Source organism: Rhamphochromis sp. 'chilingali', assembly GCF_963969265.1.
Source record: "Rhamphochromis sp. 'chilingali' genome assembly, chromosome: 3".
NCBI lineage: Eukaryota > Metazoa > Chordata > Actinopteri > Cichliformes > Cichlidae > Rhamphochromis > Rhamphochromis sp. 'chilingali'.
In genome coordinates, this window is record NC_137931.1 from 27,755,770 (window position 1) to 27,771,221 (window position 15,452).

General features: G+C 39.7%; 1 protein-coding gene and 1 long non-coding RNA gene across 2 annotated transcripts; both read right to left on the minus strand.

The window, feature by feature from the left end:
* Positions 1-399: 399 nt before the first annotated feature.
* LOC308394176 lies at positions 400-8,510 on the minus strand. Its single transcript, XR_013971134.1, has 3 exons — positions 8,356-8,510; positions 1,453-1,649; positions 400-438 (listed from the first exon to the last, which is right to left on the minus strand). It is a non-coding gene; the product is annotated as an uncharacterized lncRNA (long non-coding RNA).
* Positions 8,511-11,673: 3,163 nt separating this feature from the next.
* Positions 11,674-14,343, minus strand: LOC308394166 (uncharacterized protein). The gene is made up of 4 exons (XM_080878352.1): positions 13,594-14,343; positions 13,100-13,234; positions 12,547-12,647; positions 11,674-12,226 (listed from the first exon to the last, which is right to left on the minus strand). The coding sequence occupies exons 1-4, from the start codon at positions 13,952-13,954 to the stop codon at positions 12,185-12,187; spliced, it is 639 nt and encodes a 212-aa protein (XP_080734478.1). The 5' UTR covers positions 13,955-14,343; the 3' UTR covers positions 11,674-12,184.
* Between the last annotated feature and the right edge of the window lie 1,109 nt (positions 14,344-15,452).

Below are 15,452 nucleotides of genomic sequence, written 5' to 3' on the forward strand. Positions count from 1 at the left end.
ATACTTGCAGCTTATGTGTAAAAGTTACAGTATGAACCTGCACTAAATGTTTTATAAGCTGGATGAATATAAACTACAGATGCCTGAATCCACATAGTAAGAAGCGCTGCTGGAAGGAGAGGGTTACAAGATGAGTTGACATCTATTATAAAAATGGGAGGTTGGTTCAAAGCAAGCTTGACTAAAAATTACTGTGGCTGAGCTGGTTGCATTAAATACTGCTGCATGAGTTAGTGGTAGCATTTCTGCATATCTACATATGCAACATGTTGCTGTGGAGGGGTGCTGGTATTAATAGAAGAGCAGACAGACCACAGAGATTTAGACAAAATGACTCACAGAGTACTAAAAAGAGCACAAAGTTCAGGATCACTGAGCTGACGAGGAAAGTCTGCCTCTGCAACACTCCACACTCAGGGTCAGGGGTTGGACAGATATCTGGAAGAAGAAAAGTTACACATATCGAACAAGAAATTATAGTGTTTCGTAAAACTATCAGACATTAACAATGTTTTCATGTCTGAGGCCCAGCTGACTACACTTTAACAAATAGTTCATCTAGTCGACCCAAGTTACTGTTTTATATTACAGGAACTTTCAAAAGCTGAAAAAAATTGCAGTAATAAAAAAAAAAAACGTATCTGTTTTTGCTCAGGCTTTGGGCAACGCGATTCCCGTGTTGTGCCAAAGACATTTTGCACTGGTGTTTATTTATTATAATATTAGAAATATTATTGTTTATTATTTTAACCTTTGACCATCTATGAGTTGTAGTTTTGAGGGTGAGTGGTAATTGATTAGTGAGCGATTAGTCTGTTGTAACTTTAGAGACCAACACAATGGTGGAAAACAAATGTTTCCAAGATTAGGTGAGTTGACAGGTTGATTTAGCAGCTGTTAGGATGATGTCTTTTTATGTTCTCAGGCACCCAAGTCAGGGAAGTCTAAGTAGCTTTGAAAGAAAGCAACTGGACTTGAAAGAAACTTTTTAGATTAGAGAAACTTAAAGTAGTCCAGTCGCTTTCTTTCAAAGCTCCTTGGAGCCTTTTATATTTCAAATTGGCAACCTGTTGAGGATCATGTCGTATTTGAGCAGCTGTCTTTAGAAATGAATGATGTCATCTTTCAGGTAAAGCCTCAAATTTTGTTTCGACTGTTCTTCTATTGTACAGTAAAGAGGTCACACTTCAAAGAAATAAGGTTACCAGAGATGGGCAGTAACACGTTACTGTAATCCGATAACTTTTTTTTAAGTAACGAGTAAAGTAAGGGATTACTATTACAAAAAAGGTAATTAGATTACTGTTACTTTCCCATAAGCATGCTGCATTACTAAACCGTGATTCTCATGGCAGTGACGTAAGCGAGTGCGACGTTCGTGGCAACAGTGGATCATATATCGAGTGTGGAGAGAGTATGATCCTGCAGCGTTTAAAGCGTGGAAGTACTGACCTGACTTTGAATTTGATTCTGTCAAAAGTGACAAAACATTAGTGTCCTCTGTTCACTGCGTGGGAAGAAAACTTCTTTTTACAGTGAAAAAACCCTTAACTTCAGAGCAAGCTGCCACGGGAATGTGAAATTCACAAAACCTTCGACACACTGCGGCACACCTGCACCAGGGCAAACCTCCGCCTGCCCCACTCCTGCTTTACAGGGGAAAACAGAGCAACAGGACCGTTGAGTCTTTGATTTTATTTATTTTCTGCTGTGTTTTATGTGCATCTATTTGAAAGACTGAGTGTAAACAAAAAATATATATTTTATTTTATGAGCTGGAATGTGCAGAAAATAAGTTTAAATGTTAAACAAATTTCCTCCAGTCAGAGAATGTTGCATATAATTTAATTTTTGCTTGATGCATAAAGTTAAAAGATTAAAACTAATAAAAACAAGTTTTAAAAGGAGACTTTTTCATTTGATTACAGTTTGTATGGGCTTAAAGATCTATCACTTTATCACCTATTCAGGTTGTAAATCATGTTTTTAAAAAGTAACTAAGTAACTGATTACTTTTGCAAATAAGTAATCAGTAAATTAGCAGGATTACTCTTGGGGGGGGAATGATCAGTAATTAGTTACTGATTACTTTTTTCAAGTAACTTGACCAACACTGGATATTACTGAAGCTTTACTTTACCTCTAAATAGGACACTGTTACAATAATGACTATTTGCAGAGAACATTTAAAACACACAGTCACAAATTTCTTTACTGATTTGATAAAAACAAGCAAAATATAAGTTTACATTTCCACACAGACAAACATGCAGTCTTACATTCAGTCATCATGTTGACTAAATGAACTATAGTCAAAATAACTGGCTAAAGATTAAGGAAAAGCTAACCTACAAAAGTTTTCAGATAATTCAAAGCAATCATTAAACTGACCAAATAAGAAAACTACTTTCATGCCATGGTCATCTCTGGATATGAAAAAGTTCCACTTCCAGTTCCAAGACACTCACAAAATGATCAGAGGGACCAACTACTGGAATGAAGTCTTGGCAGATCTGCTATATTGCCACATACCTGATCATGTAGGGAAATATATATGCTCCAAATAGAGTTGGATGTCTCGAGACCGGTCTTGGTCTCGAGACCGGTCTCGAGACCACTTTTACGTGGTCTTGGTCTCGTCTTGGTCTCGACGTACTTTGGTCTCGGTCTTGTCTTGGTCTCGCTGTCTGGGTCTTGTTGTCTCAGTTCAACATAGTGGTCGGGAGATTTGGAGTCAACAGTATCCATGACACACAGCGTAACGTTCGATAATGTATCATGCGCAAAAGCTTTAGCTCTGAGAGCCGCGCTTAGAGAGTGCTTTGTAGTGAACCAGAATAGTCGACTCCCATTGAGCGAGAGCCGGCTCCTCAATTAATTTCCTTTCGCTGCTCAGCTGTCACACAGCGACACACAGTGGCTCAGCCATGCTCAAATCCCTCCACATTGTGGCATTTTATTATTTCGCCTTTCGCGCCCTTCAAACACAATTAAATGCAACCCATTAGATTGAGCAGTATGCCCGGTCAGTAAGTTACAGAAATGTCAGCGACTTCGTCTGTCATAAAGTTTGCGTTCATAGAACACAAACAGTTTTTGGTAAATGCAAAAAAGAAGCATTCGGCAAAATGCAGGTTTTGCAAAGTCTCCTTGACCGAGACAGCCGGGACTACCTCAACCTTCACCAGGCACCTGGAGCGCAAACACCCTCAAAGGTAAGCTAGCCAGCAGCCATCTATCCATCTTCAAACTCTTCTAACTACCTTTCCAACCTCAGATGACCTGGTCATGTTTATGTAATATTGTTATTTATAATGTGTTCTTCAAACATTATAAATTATGTAGGGACAGTTTTTTTGCAACCGTCCCTGCAGACTTAACTTTAACTTAACGTTACGTTACATGCTATGTACAGGTAGCTAGCGCTAGCAGTGGCTATCAGCTGCTTAAACAATTTTCACTAACTTTAGGTATTTAGGTGAATTCATTGAGCAGAAATATATCGAAACCATTTCAGTGAGCACTTTAAGGGCTGGTATGGTGTGGTTTGTTGTCGACTTTAATGGGCATATTTATGTGGTTGCTGACTCGTAAGTAAGGACGGGCGTTTCAAGAGTGTCCCTATAACATTGCTCGGCTAACACCGGCGTTCTTGACAGTGAAGCCCAGATCAGAGCGGTCTATGGCTCTGGTCCAGATAGCACGGATCGCAAAACTGAGTCCTAAGGTTCTTAAATCGAACTTAAGGACCTTTGATTATGACTTTCTTAGGTGTTTTCTACTATGTTGCCCTACTAAACCAGTCCAGTGTGTAGGGGCTATTTTAGCATTATTAGACACAGTTATTTTGTATTGGTGTAAGTTCAGACTTTATTGAGTAGTTCATTTCTTGTCAATACAACTGTGTCTGATAGCTGACTGGCAGGAGGAGGCTTAATGCAACCTGCAAAGTTAATGCACAGACATTTTGTCTTTTGTAGATTCCATTCAACTGTTTTTCTGTTCTTGTTATTTAAGGTCTTGCAACCCTGAACACTCCAGTATTTTCATCATTACTAGTTGTGCCTAATGATCTATATGTGTCACACTGGATTAGATTAGGTTATTTTGTATGCAAAAGTCTGCCCTCATTGATAGGTTTAAAATTACTGTGCTTGTAAGATACAGTAGTTTTTGTGTTTGAATAGAAACCGATGTTTTACAGATTCCTATTTCCCTGTTTTGTAGGTACTTGGAGTACAAAGCAGGTTCTGCAACATCAGTGATAGCGGTCAATCCCACACAGCCTCAATTATCATTGTTTGCTCCAAGCATCCACTTATTTTCCCCAAATTCACCCAGGCAACAGGCCATCACCCAGTCCATCCTCCAGGACCTTATAGTTGGATGCTCTCTCCCCCTGTCTATCGTTGAGAATCCACATTTTAGACACTTCCTGAATGTCTTGGATAGCAAATACACTCCTGTGTCTAGAACCACCTTGACAGAGAAGCTGATACCTCACCTTGTCACTAAATTGAAGGGTGACATAATCAAAGCCCTGGAAGTCCAGCCAAATGTAGCAATAACAACAGACCTCTGGTCTGACCGGAGGCTTCGTACTTTCCTGGGAGTTACTGCTCATGCTGCCTGCAAGAACAAGGACTCTTACAGTTTACAATCATTTTTGCTTGACTGTAGGCGTTTCACAGGGAAGCACTGCGGCGAACGAATCGCCTCAGCTTTTGACAGAATAGTTGAGGAGTATGGCATTGGCCATAAAATAAGCTACATTCTGACGGATAATGCATCCAATATGAAGCGGGCCTTTAAAGTCAGGATGCCAGAAGTAGAGCACCCTGAAGGTGATAGCAGTGATGACCTCGATGATGAAACAATGTGGGAGGATGCAGAAGGTTCTGATCCATGGTCAACGGGTGAACGTCTTTCTTGCTTCACCCACTCGCTGCAACTTGTAATCAGTGATGGGATGAAAGAGGTAAAGGCAATAGCTAGAGCCATTGCCAAAGCCAGCAAGTTTACAAACCTGCTTCACAGCAGTAGTAACCACAAAGACTTGTTTGAGGCACACTTTGGCTCCAATAAGTCCATCCCAGCAGGAAACAACACCCGCTGGAATAGCACCTACAGACAGTTAAAGGCTCTGATCACACTTGACCACGGGGCCATCACTGAAATGTGCAGCAATACAGAGAATTTAGTGTTTTCAACCCGAGAGTGGGCTCAGCTGAAAGACCTTTGTGCTTTGCTTGAGCCTTTTTCTGATGCAACAGATCTTACAGAAGGTGATCATCAGGTGACTATTAGCATGGTGGTCCCCACTGTTCTGGACTTGAAGAATCATCTTATAAAGATGGAAGTACAAATGCCCCAGGCCGTAACTATAGTCAGGGCACTGAAAAGATCCTTAGAGAAATGGTTCTCTGGAATTTTCAGGCAGATTTGCATGGACGAAAAGGATCCAGAAGAGCTGTTTAGCCATCGGATCTACTTCCTTGCCACCATGCTTGACCCCCAGTTTGGACTGACCTGGGTAGATTTAGATGTCCAAAATGGTGAAACCGGACCAGCACTGAAGAGGTTCAGAGATGACCTTAAAAAGTCATTAATAGGTGACTGTATAATAATAATAATTTATTGTTATTGTTGTTTTTGTTGTTCCACTTATTATCACTGTCTTTGGTTTTATAGCATCATTAGAAGCATCCTGTCTAATCCTGTCTTTGTGTGTGTGTGTGCACCCTTTTCCAGACCTTTTGATCACAGAGGTAGACAGAGACGGACCTGCAGCACCAACAGAAGAAGACACAGAATTATCAGATAGTGACTCAGCGCCACCCCCAAAACAACGTCTTCTTTCACGCTACAAGGCATTTAGGTTGCAACGCAGCACAAGCCAGGACTCGAGCACTGATGCACAAATAAGCAAGTACCTAGACAGCATAAATGACTCTGACTGTGATGCACTCACCTTTTGGTCAAAAAACAAAGAGCGTTTCCCCAGTCTACACAGTGTTGCCTTGAAGGTCCTCTCTGTCCCTGCCTCTTCTGCCCCAGTTGAGAGGGTTTTTAGTAGAGGAGGCATTCTAATGAGACCCCACCGCGCACGGCTAGGCTATAAGATGTTGCAGTCTTTAGTTTTCTTGAAGTGCAATCAATCACTGTTTTAAAATGTGAACTGTTTTCTCTCCCTCCTCTCTGAAAATATGCTGTTTGTTCATTATATATTTGTTCATAAGATATTTGTTATTTGTTCATAATGTCTGTGTTCTATTGTTCCTGCCCTACTGAACAACAGGCTTGATTTCATTGGCAGTGTGTTGTAATCTCATGCCACTGAAGACATCAAGATGCCAGAATCTTTTAAGCACTTGTTCTTATTCTTATTAATGCACAATTTGTATTGGTATGTAATATTTGTAGTTTGCATCTGATTCATGTGAGGTGTGCACATGTCTTTATATTGTTTGATTACAGAATGTTACTTAAAATGGTGTTGTTTGACTAAATAAATGTGACCATTGACTTTTAAATAACATCTGCATATCACTTTGTGTTGACAGGCCTTATCCATTTTAGGGAAGTTGATATCATAGTGTAATTTGGCTAGTACTACTACAATAGGACATGATGCAATTTCAAGTTTATAATCTTCAGTTTGATGTTACAATTTTATCTATATATAAAGTATAACTGAAACCAGTTACATATTTCATATTTTACAGTTGTTGGAGGTGATCGCTGTTTTGTCAGATGACTTTGGGGCCAGTCAGTACCATCATGTCAGCCCTTAAAAGCACACAAAAGTTAGTCTTTTTTTGTCCCGGTCTTGGTCTCGGTCTTGGTCTCGTCTCGACTTGGTCTTGGTCTCGGTCTTGGTCTCGATACCCTCTGGTCTCGGTCTCGGTCTTGGTCTCGATACCCTCTGGTCTCGGTCTTGTCTTGGTCTCGATACCCTCTGGTCTTGGTCTTGTCTTGGTCTCGGATTAGGCGGTCTTGACTACAAGTCTAGCTCCAAATAAAGTTTATAAATGAATTCTAAATTTCTAGCAGCCAAGCTGCTGGAATAATTAGAGATTAGCTGAAGGTTTGAGCAATGCATGGGAATACTGAATCAGAACAATCGAGATGGGAAGAAGTTAAAGTTTGTGCTAATGGTTCCTCCGCTCAAGTGAGCCAGTGATGGTTTGATTTTTGCAATGTTTCTAGATGAAAGAAACAAGACTGGGTGAGCTTTGTGATGTAAAAGTTAAATATCAAGATTCAAATGCTGATCAAGAACAACACCAAAGTTGTGATGGAGGAAATCTCATCAAAATTACATCAGCTATGAAGTAATCACTGTGGTAGGAGGTAATAAATCTTTTATCAGTGATAAATTCATGAACATTTTGTTTTATCTCTAGAGACAAGCCTATCACTGCATTAGTCACAACAGGGAGCTTCACCTATTACAGTCTGTGGTTTCCAACATTATACAAAAAAGCAACCATGAATGCACTGCACCACATAAATACCTCTGGTGCACTGCAGGGAAACTGTCACCACAGCCACCAAAGCCTGTGAGCTAAAGAACAATGCAATTTCAAACAGCATGATACAGATCTGCAGGAAAGCGTAATGAGTTTTTGACTAAGAAATAGCTTCACTAAAGCGTACCAGTGAAACTGTGTACAAACAATTACAGTGGAACCCCGACTTACGAATACCCTGTTTCACGAAAAATTCAATTTACGAAGGCACTGAACGGCAATATTTCTGCCCGTGTTACGGCAAAATGCCCGAGTAACGAAATCCGCTTTCTCTGATTGGCTGAGCCTACAATGCCCACAATGCCTTCCGAATCATGTGACATCCCCTTGGCTTCTGTACTTGCGCTTTGCTGTTCCACTTGAACGACATATTGTTGTTCTAGTTAGCAATTAGCCTATAGCCTATCGTTCAGCATCGCCTCACTCAAAACGCGCAATGGGTGCTTCGACTTACGAAAATTTTCGACTTACGAAAGACCCTCGGGAACAGATTCATTTTGTAAGTCGGGGTTCTGCTGTATTAATAAATGTAGTTTTAGTTATCAAATACAACTCTTTTTTTTAAATATATTTTTTTCTTTTCTTTTTTTTCATTGTGCACTTTGGCCCTTAGAAAACACAACATGCAAGATACTGAGAGCTGACTGAAGTTACACATTTAAGTTATCTTTATTAATCCTTTATATCCAGGTAAAAATCTCATTGAGGTTAAACATTTATTTTCCAAGAGAGACTTGGCATCATGGCAGGTCTCTCAAGTAAATCAATAGTAATAAGTACTTCTGTTATTATTAGCATTAAATTTAATAAACTTTGTACTTACCTGAGACGAGGCTGAAACTCTCCACAAACTGAGTGCTACCATTTCTCTTGATGCCACAGAAGTAAAGCCTGCAGTCCTCTGCTGTCAAGTTTTTAATCACAAGTTTGTTTCCCAGGATTGAAAATTTTGTTTCAAAATCAGGAGAGTAGTAGGTAGAGCCTGCTGAGGAAAAACTGCGGCCGATACCTGCTCTGAACTGACTGTAGATCTCCATGTACCAGTGTGTGTCTGATGTCTGATTGGAGCAGGTTAGAGTGACATTGGTCCCCAGCTCTCCTCTGACCTCGGTCACGTTCTCGGCCTCTGCACAGAGCAGAACCACCAACGGTATCATCCACAGGAGAACCATGATCAGCTTCAGCATCCACAACAAGACGGAGTCGTCTGAAAGCAGCTCAGCTCTGATGGACTCTGACACAGAAGTGCTCTACACTTCCTACTTCAGGCGGTGATTATGTCGTGTGCGACGTCTGCTGATAAACCACAAATACCAAGTAACTCTACAGGAAGTGAAACCTTCTTTTTACCTCCAGCCTGACTTCTGTAGCAGGAATCTGACACGGAGCTTTCAGACTCAGTTCTTCTGGAACTGAATTTTCACATTACGAATGGTACTGTAGGAGTAATAACAACAACACAAGCAAAGGGGAGTTTAAAATCAGCATGAGAGGACAGTGTTTCATTTAAAGTACAAAGCACAGGTAGAAAAACTAGCAGTAGTAGTATATGTTTTAGTAGAAAATAAACAGACGTGCAGATACAATGAATGAATCCAAAACTATCCAGATTTGAACATGTCTGAACTGACTCAGTCCTGTTTCTCTGTAAATAAAAAAAATCTTCATCTAGAACTTCAACTGTTACTCCAGTGAAACACATCTCAAGTCAAATCAGACAGTAAATTAGAGGACAGTATATTTAACCCCTTCAAACATGGCTTCGCGTCTGTTACACCACAGCGCCTCCAGTTGTATCCAAATATTACTGCAATCCACAACCCACTGAATTCCTACTATAAATACTTCTATAACCTCTACTGCAAAAGCAGGTATTAAACTCTTTACACTCAATATTCTCACTGAAACGTTAACTACTGTAATTACAGTGTACCCCATTCAAAGTGTATTAGAATGACTACTTTCACTACTACACTCTGTACTACAAATATTACTCAATCTGATTAATCTAATTCAAATATGAAACTGCTGCCTTTATCATAGCAGCAGTGAAGCATGATGTGAGTGGCATTTAGCTACATCTGCATAACTGCAACAATAACCACTACACACTCTGACAGTACATTTTACTAATGCTCATCAAATAACCTTCTGCCCACAGCCCTGGTTTTAGTGCCTGCTATTACAACCTAAAACTATGACAAAGTTGCTCCTCCATTTGCAGCACTACTATCATCTATGTTCTGTTTATCCGTCTGTGACTGTTTACTGTTACCGTGTTACTGCGAAATGATCAGTTACAACTTCTGTTAATGACAGATATCAGCCTGTTACTACCTGTGCAGTTAAAGCTGATCCCTGAACTGGGTCAGACTTCCTTGAATTCAGCCTGAAGATGGTTCCAGTTAAGAAACTGTTAGCTGACATAAAATGTACTTTACTATATACATGACTGATGTCTTTAAAGGATATCCAAAACACAACAGCAAACACTTAAAAGATATTTGAACTTGCATGCATGTATAGATGGTGCATCAACACTGATGCAGTTTAAAGTTAATCAATATATATGAGGCCAAAACTACTTAAAAATATTTGACCAGAATTGAACTTTTCATTCATTTGGGAGCTGTGAGCCTGTTGTGAACCTTATGTTGGAGCACATACGCAATTCTGAAAAAGTTGTTACACCGTAAAACATTTTGAAGACAATTGTTTTGAGACATTCTTCTTCCATCAAATTTAAACTACATAAATATTTTTTTTCCAAATTGTACTTTTCCTTAGTTTAAACGTGCTATTGTGAATTAAATAGGGGTTGATGAGATGATGAGTAAAATTATTAATAACACCTGAGATGAGTGATACCTTTAAAGTAACACACAGGGACAGCACCAGCAGTACATGTTTAATAGAAGTAACAATAGCCATAATATGGTTTGAATTTATAAAGGTCAGAGCGAAGATCATCAACACATGCGAGCAGATCAGCTGTTTTCATCTTCTGTCTCCAAACTGTTGCTGCAAAGAAACTCAAACATGAACACAATCTGAAAACAGTGAAAAGGTCAAAGCAGACAAGCTAACACAGGTGGTACATTTTCTAATACTGTAACATTTCTAAAACATGACATTAATCATACATGAGTAGAAAAATGCGTCTTCAGCATCACTTTGTCAAGTGTAGGCTGTGTACAGGCAGGATAGGAGGACCCAAAGTGCAGACTCATGGAGGCAAACGTGAACTCAAACTCAGCTTTTATTGCTGGATGGCAGAACAGAACAGTAAACTAAATAAACTGAGAATAAAGAGAGCTAAATTGGCAGGCAGGCAGAACACACAGCAAGGGATGATAGAGATCACAACACAGACAAAGGAAAACACAGGGCTTAAATACACAAGCTGTGCCCTAAAATGTCGGCTGCATCCTTCGGAGGACCCGGCCTTCGCGGTCTACGTGGGCCGGGTCCTTCGAAGACCGAGTAGGCCGGAAGAACGAGGCTGTGAAATGGGACAGTCTAGCCTTTTGATTAGCATCACCGCTGTCTCGGTGGAGTTTAATAAACTAAGCCGTCTGCTCCTTGCTATCTAAAATATAATATCGACCATCTCACACTTCTGTTTCATCAGTTTTCTGTTTCACGTTTATTCAGCTGTGTGAAAATCCCAGAGGAACCCACCAGATGGATTAATAAAAATTTATTTAATGTAATCTAAGTGAATAACTCTAATCTCAGCCAAACCGATTTACTACGGAACAAATAAAACACAGAAAAAAGCCAAACAATTACATTTTAAAGTTATCTGAGTGACTTATATATCGTGTTTAACCTGTGTAGCGAAAGACAGCGGGGGTCTGAAAACAATGAAGCCGGGAGTCCACTGCTCTCGCCGGGTTAAGTGACCATTGAACCCCCCGGCTTGCTATCGAGCGGGTGGGTAACAGACGTCTCAGAAAACGTTGGCGCACTTTTGCAAATATGCGATGTCTTGATAAACCAAGCAGTTATTTAAAGTTTACACAGCAACTTTCTCGCCTGAAAATATGTTAAAAGTTTATTTTGTGACCCAGAAAGAGTAATAAGAGTAATATTAAAACTTAGTAGTGCTCGCCATTGTTGGAAACTGGAATTGGCTGTGAATTCTGGGATATAGTGGGGCCACAAAGGACACACCTGACCCATCCTTCAATTTTGGGTAAAATAAAGGACGGATTAGTTGGACACATTTGAAGGAGTCGAGGAATTGGGACAGCCTTCGTCACCTGGCTGTGGCGTAAGCCTTCAAATACGGCCTACAGAGGATGCAGCTTACGTTTTGGGACACAGCTACAGAGGGAGCAATCAGGGAATGGGAACAGGAGACACAGACCTTCAAAGTAAAACAGGAAACAACAACTGAACTTACAGACTCACAAGCAGACGCTGCAACAGAGGGAACAGGGACGTGAGACCAGGGCAGACACAAACACGGACTGGACACAGAACAGAGGGAGTATGGAAACCAAAACTGAAGAACTACAAAATCTCACACCAAGAAGAACAGAGGGAAATAGAAATACAAAACAGAAAGCAAAACCTTCACAGTAATAAACCGAGATGAGAACACAAAGGTACAAAACTGAAAACACTGGGTCAACAACACAGGTACCCTAACACACTTCAGTACATGGAGGGTTGGAGTGGATCTCATCCTGAAACAGAGAGCACAAATAATCAGCACTCTGTGATTGTACCATTGATATTGGTATTAAAGTTAACAGCAGCAGAAAAATGGCATTAGCAACACTAAATCCACACACAGAGTGGGTTAAAGCAGTTGTGAGTCATGGTTTAAGAGCTTTGAGGTGAATGTTGTGGTGATTTGGCGCTCTGTAAATAACATGACATGAAAAGTAGTAATAGTTACAACTGATATTAGCATTAATGTCTTTTTAACAAATACAGCTAACATGTATATATGTACATGTGTACTGTATAACTGGTGTCAGCAGTCCCAGCTGGAACTGTTTACCTGGGCACTCTGCACAGTCTCTGCATTCCAATTGGTCACAGGTCGAGGGCTGCGCACCTGGAGAGATTTCCTCTTCATCCACAGAGACGTAAAAACCACAACTGCCAGCAGAGCAAATAACCCGTTAACTGTCAATCAACATCCTCACTGAGAGACTCATAAACATGTGAGCATGACCCCAAAATGATTATTGTGTTCATCTGGACGTAGTGTTTTGGGTCAGAGAAATGTTTTGTCACTCATCTAAGTGACTTCTTCAGATTCTGAGACTGAATTTTTTTACCTGCGTGATTAAGCATGCATCAAAACATGTGACTTTTTTCCGCAAAATAAATAATAATAACAATGATAATCAGATCTAAGCAGAGTGTGATCCAGATTAAAAACTAAAATTAATGCCTTCTTCCTGTTTTTCTTCCTGCAGTAATCTAACATGTCTTAATAAATTCAGCTTGGTTGATTCTGAGTGATCTTCCAGCACGGGAAATAACGCAGTGCTACGGATATAATGAATATTGGCTCTACCAATGTTAATCCAACAAATAAGACTCACCCAGTATGACAAGGGTGATGGCAGTAATGAGGAAGGCTGAGCGGTATATGATGATGAGGTGATGCTGTGATATGGAGCTGCTCTGCTGCTGAGGGTCTGGCTCAGAGGTTGGAGAGATATCTGGAGAAAGAAAAACTGGAAAAAAGGGTGAAGATGAACTGAAAATCTAAAACAGAAAAAATGAAATGAAATTCCTAAACTTTGACACAGCCAGGAGGAGGTAACCGTGGCAGGCTTTTCAAGTCCCTTTCTTGAATCACTTCCTTTGTTTGCTAGTGTCTTTTTGAATTTATCATCAGATTATCTTTGTAAGTCTTCCTTACCAGAAACAGACCATACAGTTTTTAGAGGTTTCTTAAATTATTTTTTCTACATATGTTGTTTCACATTTTAACACTGAATGATTGCAGTTGTTAATTACCATAAACATGTCAGCATTTTACTTATTTTGCTTCTGTAGTTTTCAGAGTTAAAGTCAAAAACTGTGCACTTACCTGAGATGAGGTGGAAAGTCTCCACAAAATGAATGCTGTCATCTCTCTTGATGCCACAGAAGTAAAGCCTGCAGTCCTCTGCTCTGAAGTTTTTAATCACGAGTTTGTTTCCTAGGACTGAAAATTTGGTTTCAAAATCAGGAGAGAGGGTAAAATATGTTGAAGAAATCTGGCAGCTGACACATGCTCTGAACTGGCTGTAGATCTCCATGTACCAGTGGGTGTCTGAGGCCTGATTGGAGCAGGTTAGAGTGACCTCTGACCCAAGCTCTCCTCTGACCTCGGTCACCTTCTCGGCCTCTGCACAGAGCAGAACCACCAACGGTATCATCCACAGGAGAACCATGATCAGCTTCAGCATCCACAACAAGACGGAGTCGTCTGAAAGCAGCTCAGCTCTGATGGACTCTCTAGTCCTCTACACTTCCTGCCCCAAATGCTGACTTCAGCCTATATGACACCTGATAAAATACCACAAGTACCAAGTACCTCACAGGAAGTCCAACTTGTGCACCTTCACTATGAACACTGCTGGATGGGTTAATATGAGAGACTTTCTGTTGCTTTGTGATGAATTTTAAATATGGCACTGCAGTATTTAAAGTACAGGAAAAAGTGTTGAATTTAACTCTAACAAAGTCAAAGTATGTGTTAACATTTTGAGCTTCAATACAACGCTTTTCAAGGTTTTGCATTAACACAACTGGACAGTGGCAGCTTGAGACACAGATAGAGGAACAAGTGGGAGAGAAAAACATTTAAATTAAAAGAGCAAATCAATGAAATTAATCGTTGCCAAATTTCAAAGCCATTTATAAAATAAAACTCTTTTTGGAAAGATTCACTTTACTGGAATTCTAATAAATATCTCAACAATGACCTCTACAGGATGGAGGAGGCGATGTGTGTGGCCTGTGTTTAGTGTATTCAGTTTTTCTTCCTCCAGATTAGCATCCGTTGTGTTCGAGTCCAGCATTTGGGTCCAGCCTCATCCTGCCTGTCACAGCACCGTGCATGACGCATGATATAACTCAGTAATCAAGGAAAGAGCCGTTGTTGTGACTTATCTATGTATTTATATATCTATATCTATATATAAATATATAGATATAGATATATAGATATACACAGACTTTTTTTTCTTTTTGGTAGGATTTCATCTTTCAAGTGTTGTGATTTGTGTAGCTTGTTTTCTCTATTATTATGTTGCTCTTTGTTGTTTGCTGTCTCCTCTGTTTGTTTGTTTGTTTGTTTTTTTTTTTTTCTCCATACAGGTGACCCAGGAGTTTTTTTTTTTTTTTTTTTTTTTTGGTCTCTCTTCCCCCCCCTTCTCACCGTCTCTTCTCCCCTTTGGTTTTCTTTCTTTCTCTCCCCCTCTCTCTCTCATTCATTCCCCCTGTCCTATTTATTAAAAAAAAAAAAAAAAAAAAAAAAAAAAAAAAAGACAAAGGATGAACTGAAGCTCTGCCATCACGTAATGTCGCATACTGCTGTTTCTGATGTCATTTAGAAAAAAAAAAAAAATAAAAAAAAAAAAAATAAAAAATAAAAGACTATCTGTTTTTGTTTTTACATTTTGATTGTGTGATATTAATTCCAGAACCATGAATGCATGACAACCTTTCCAATCATACCACAGCCAAAAGCTCCCAGTTAAACATACCTGAAAAGTTACACTCACGTCTCAACTGACGATTATTAATGTATTTATTTCGGTGTCATTTTAGTTTCGCTTTTGTGCCTCTTCACAGTAATGATGTGTTCCCATTCAATGTGATTTGTTCAGCAGCTGACAGTCGTTTGCTTGCTGATGTACCTAAATCATGTTACCTAGATAACTGCCTAATGCAGAGATGTCA

Excerpts from the sequence above, each read along its gene's own strand:
- LOC308394166 (XM_080878352.1), bottom strand. The coding sequence starts at position 13,954 with ATGCTGAAGCTGATCATGGTTCTCCTGTGGATGATACCGTTGGTGGTT. Across the intron at positions 12,648-13,099 it reads CATCACCCTTGTCATACTGG|TTGTGGTTTTTACGTCTCTG; the intron begins GTGAGTCTTATT and ends CTCTGCTGGCAG. Across the intron at positions 12,227-12,546 it reads AGACTGTGCAGAGTGCCCAG|GATGAGATCCACTCCAACCC; the intron begins GTAAACAGTTCC and ends TCTCTGTTTCAG.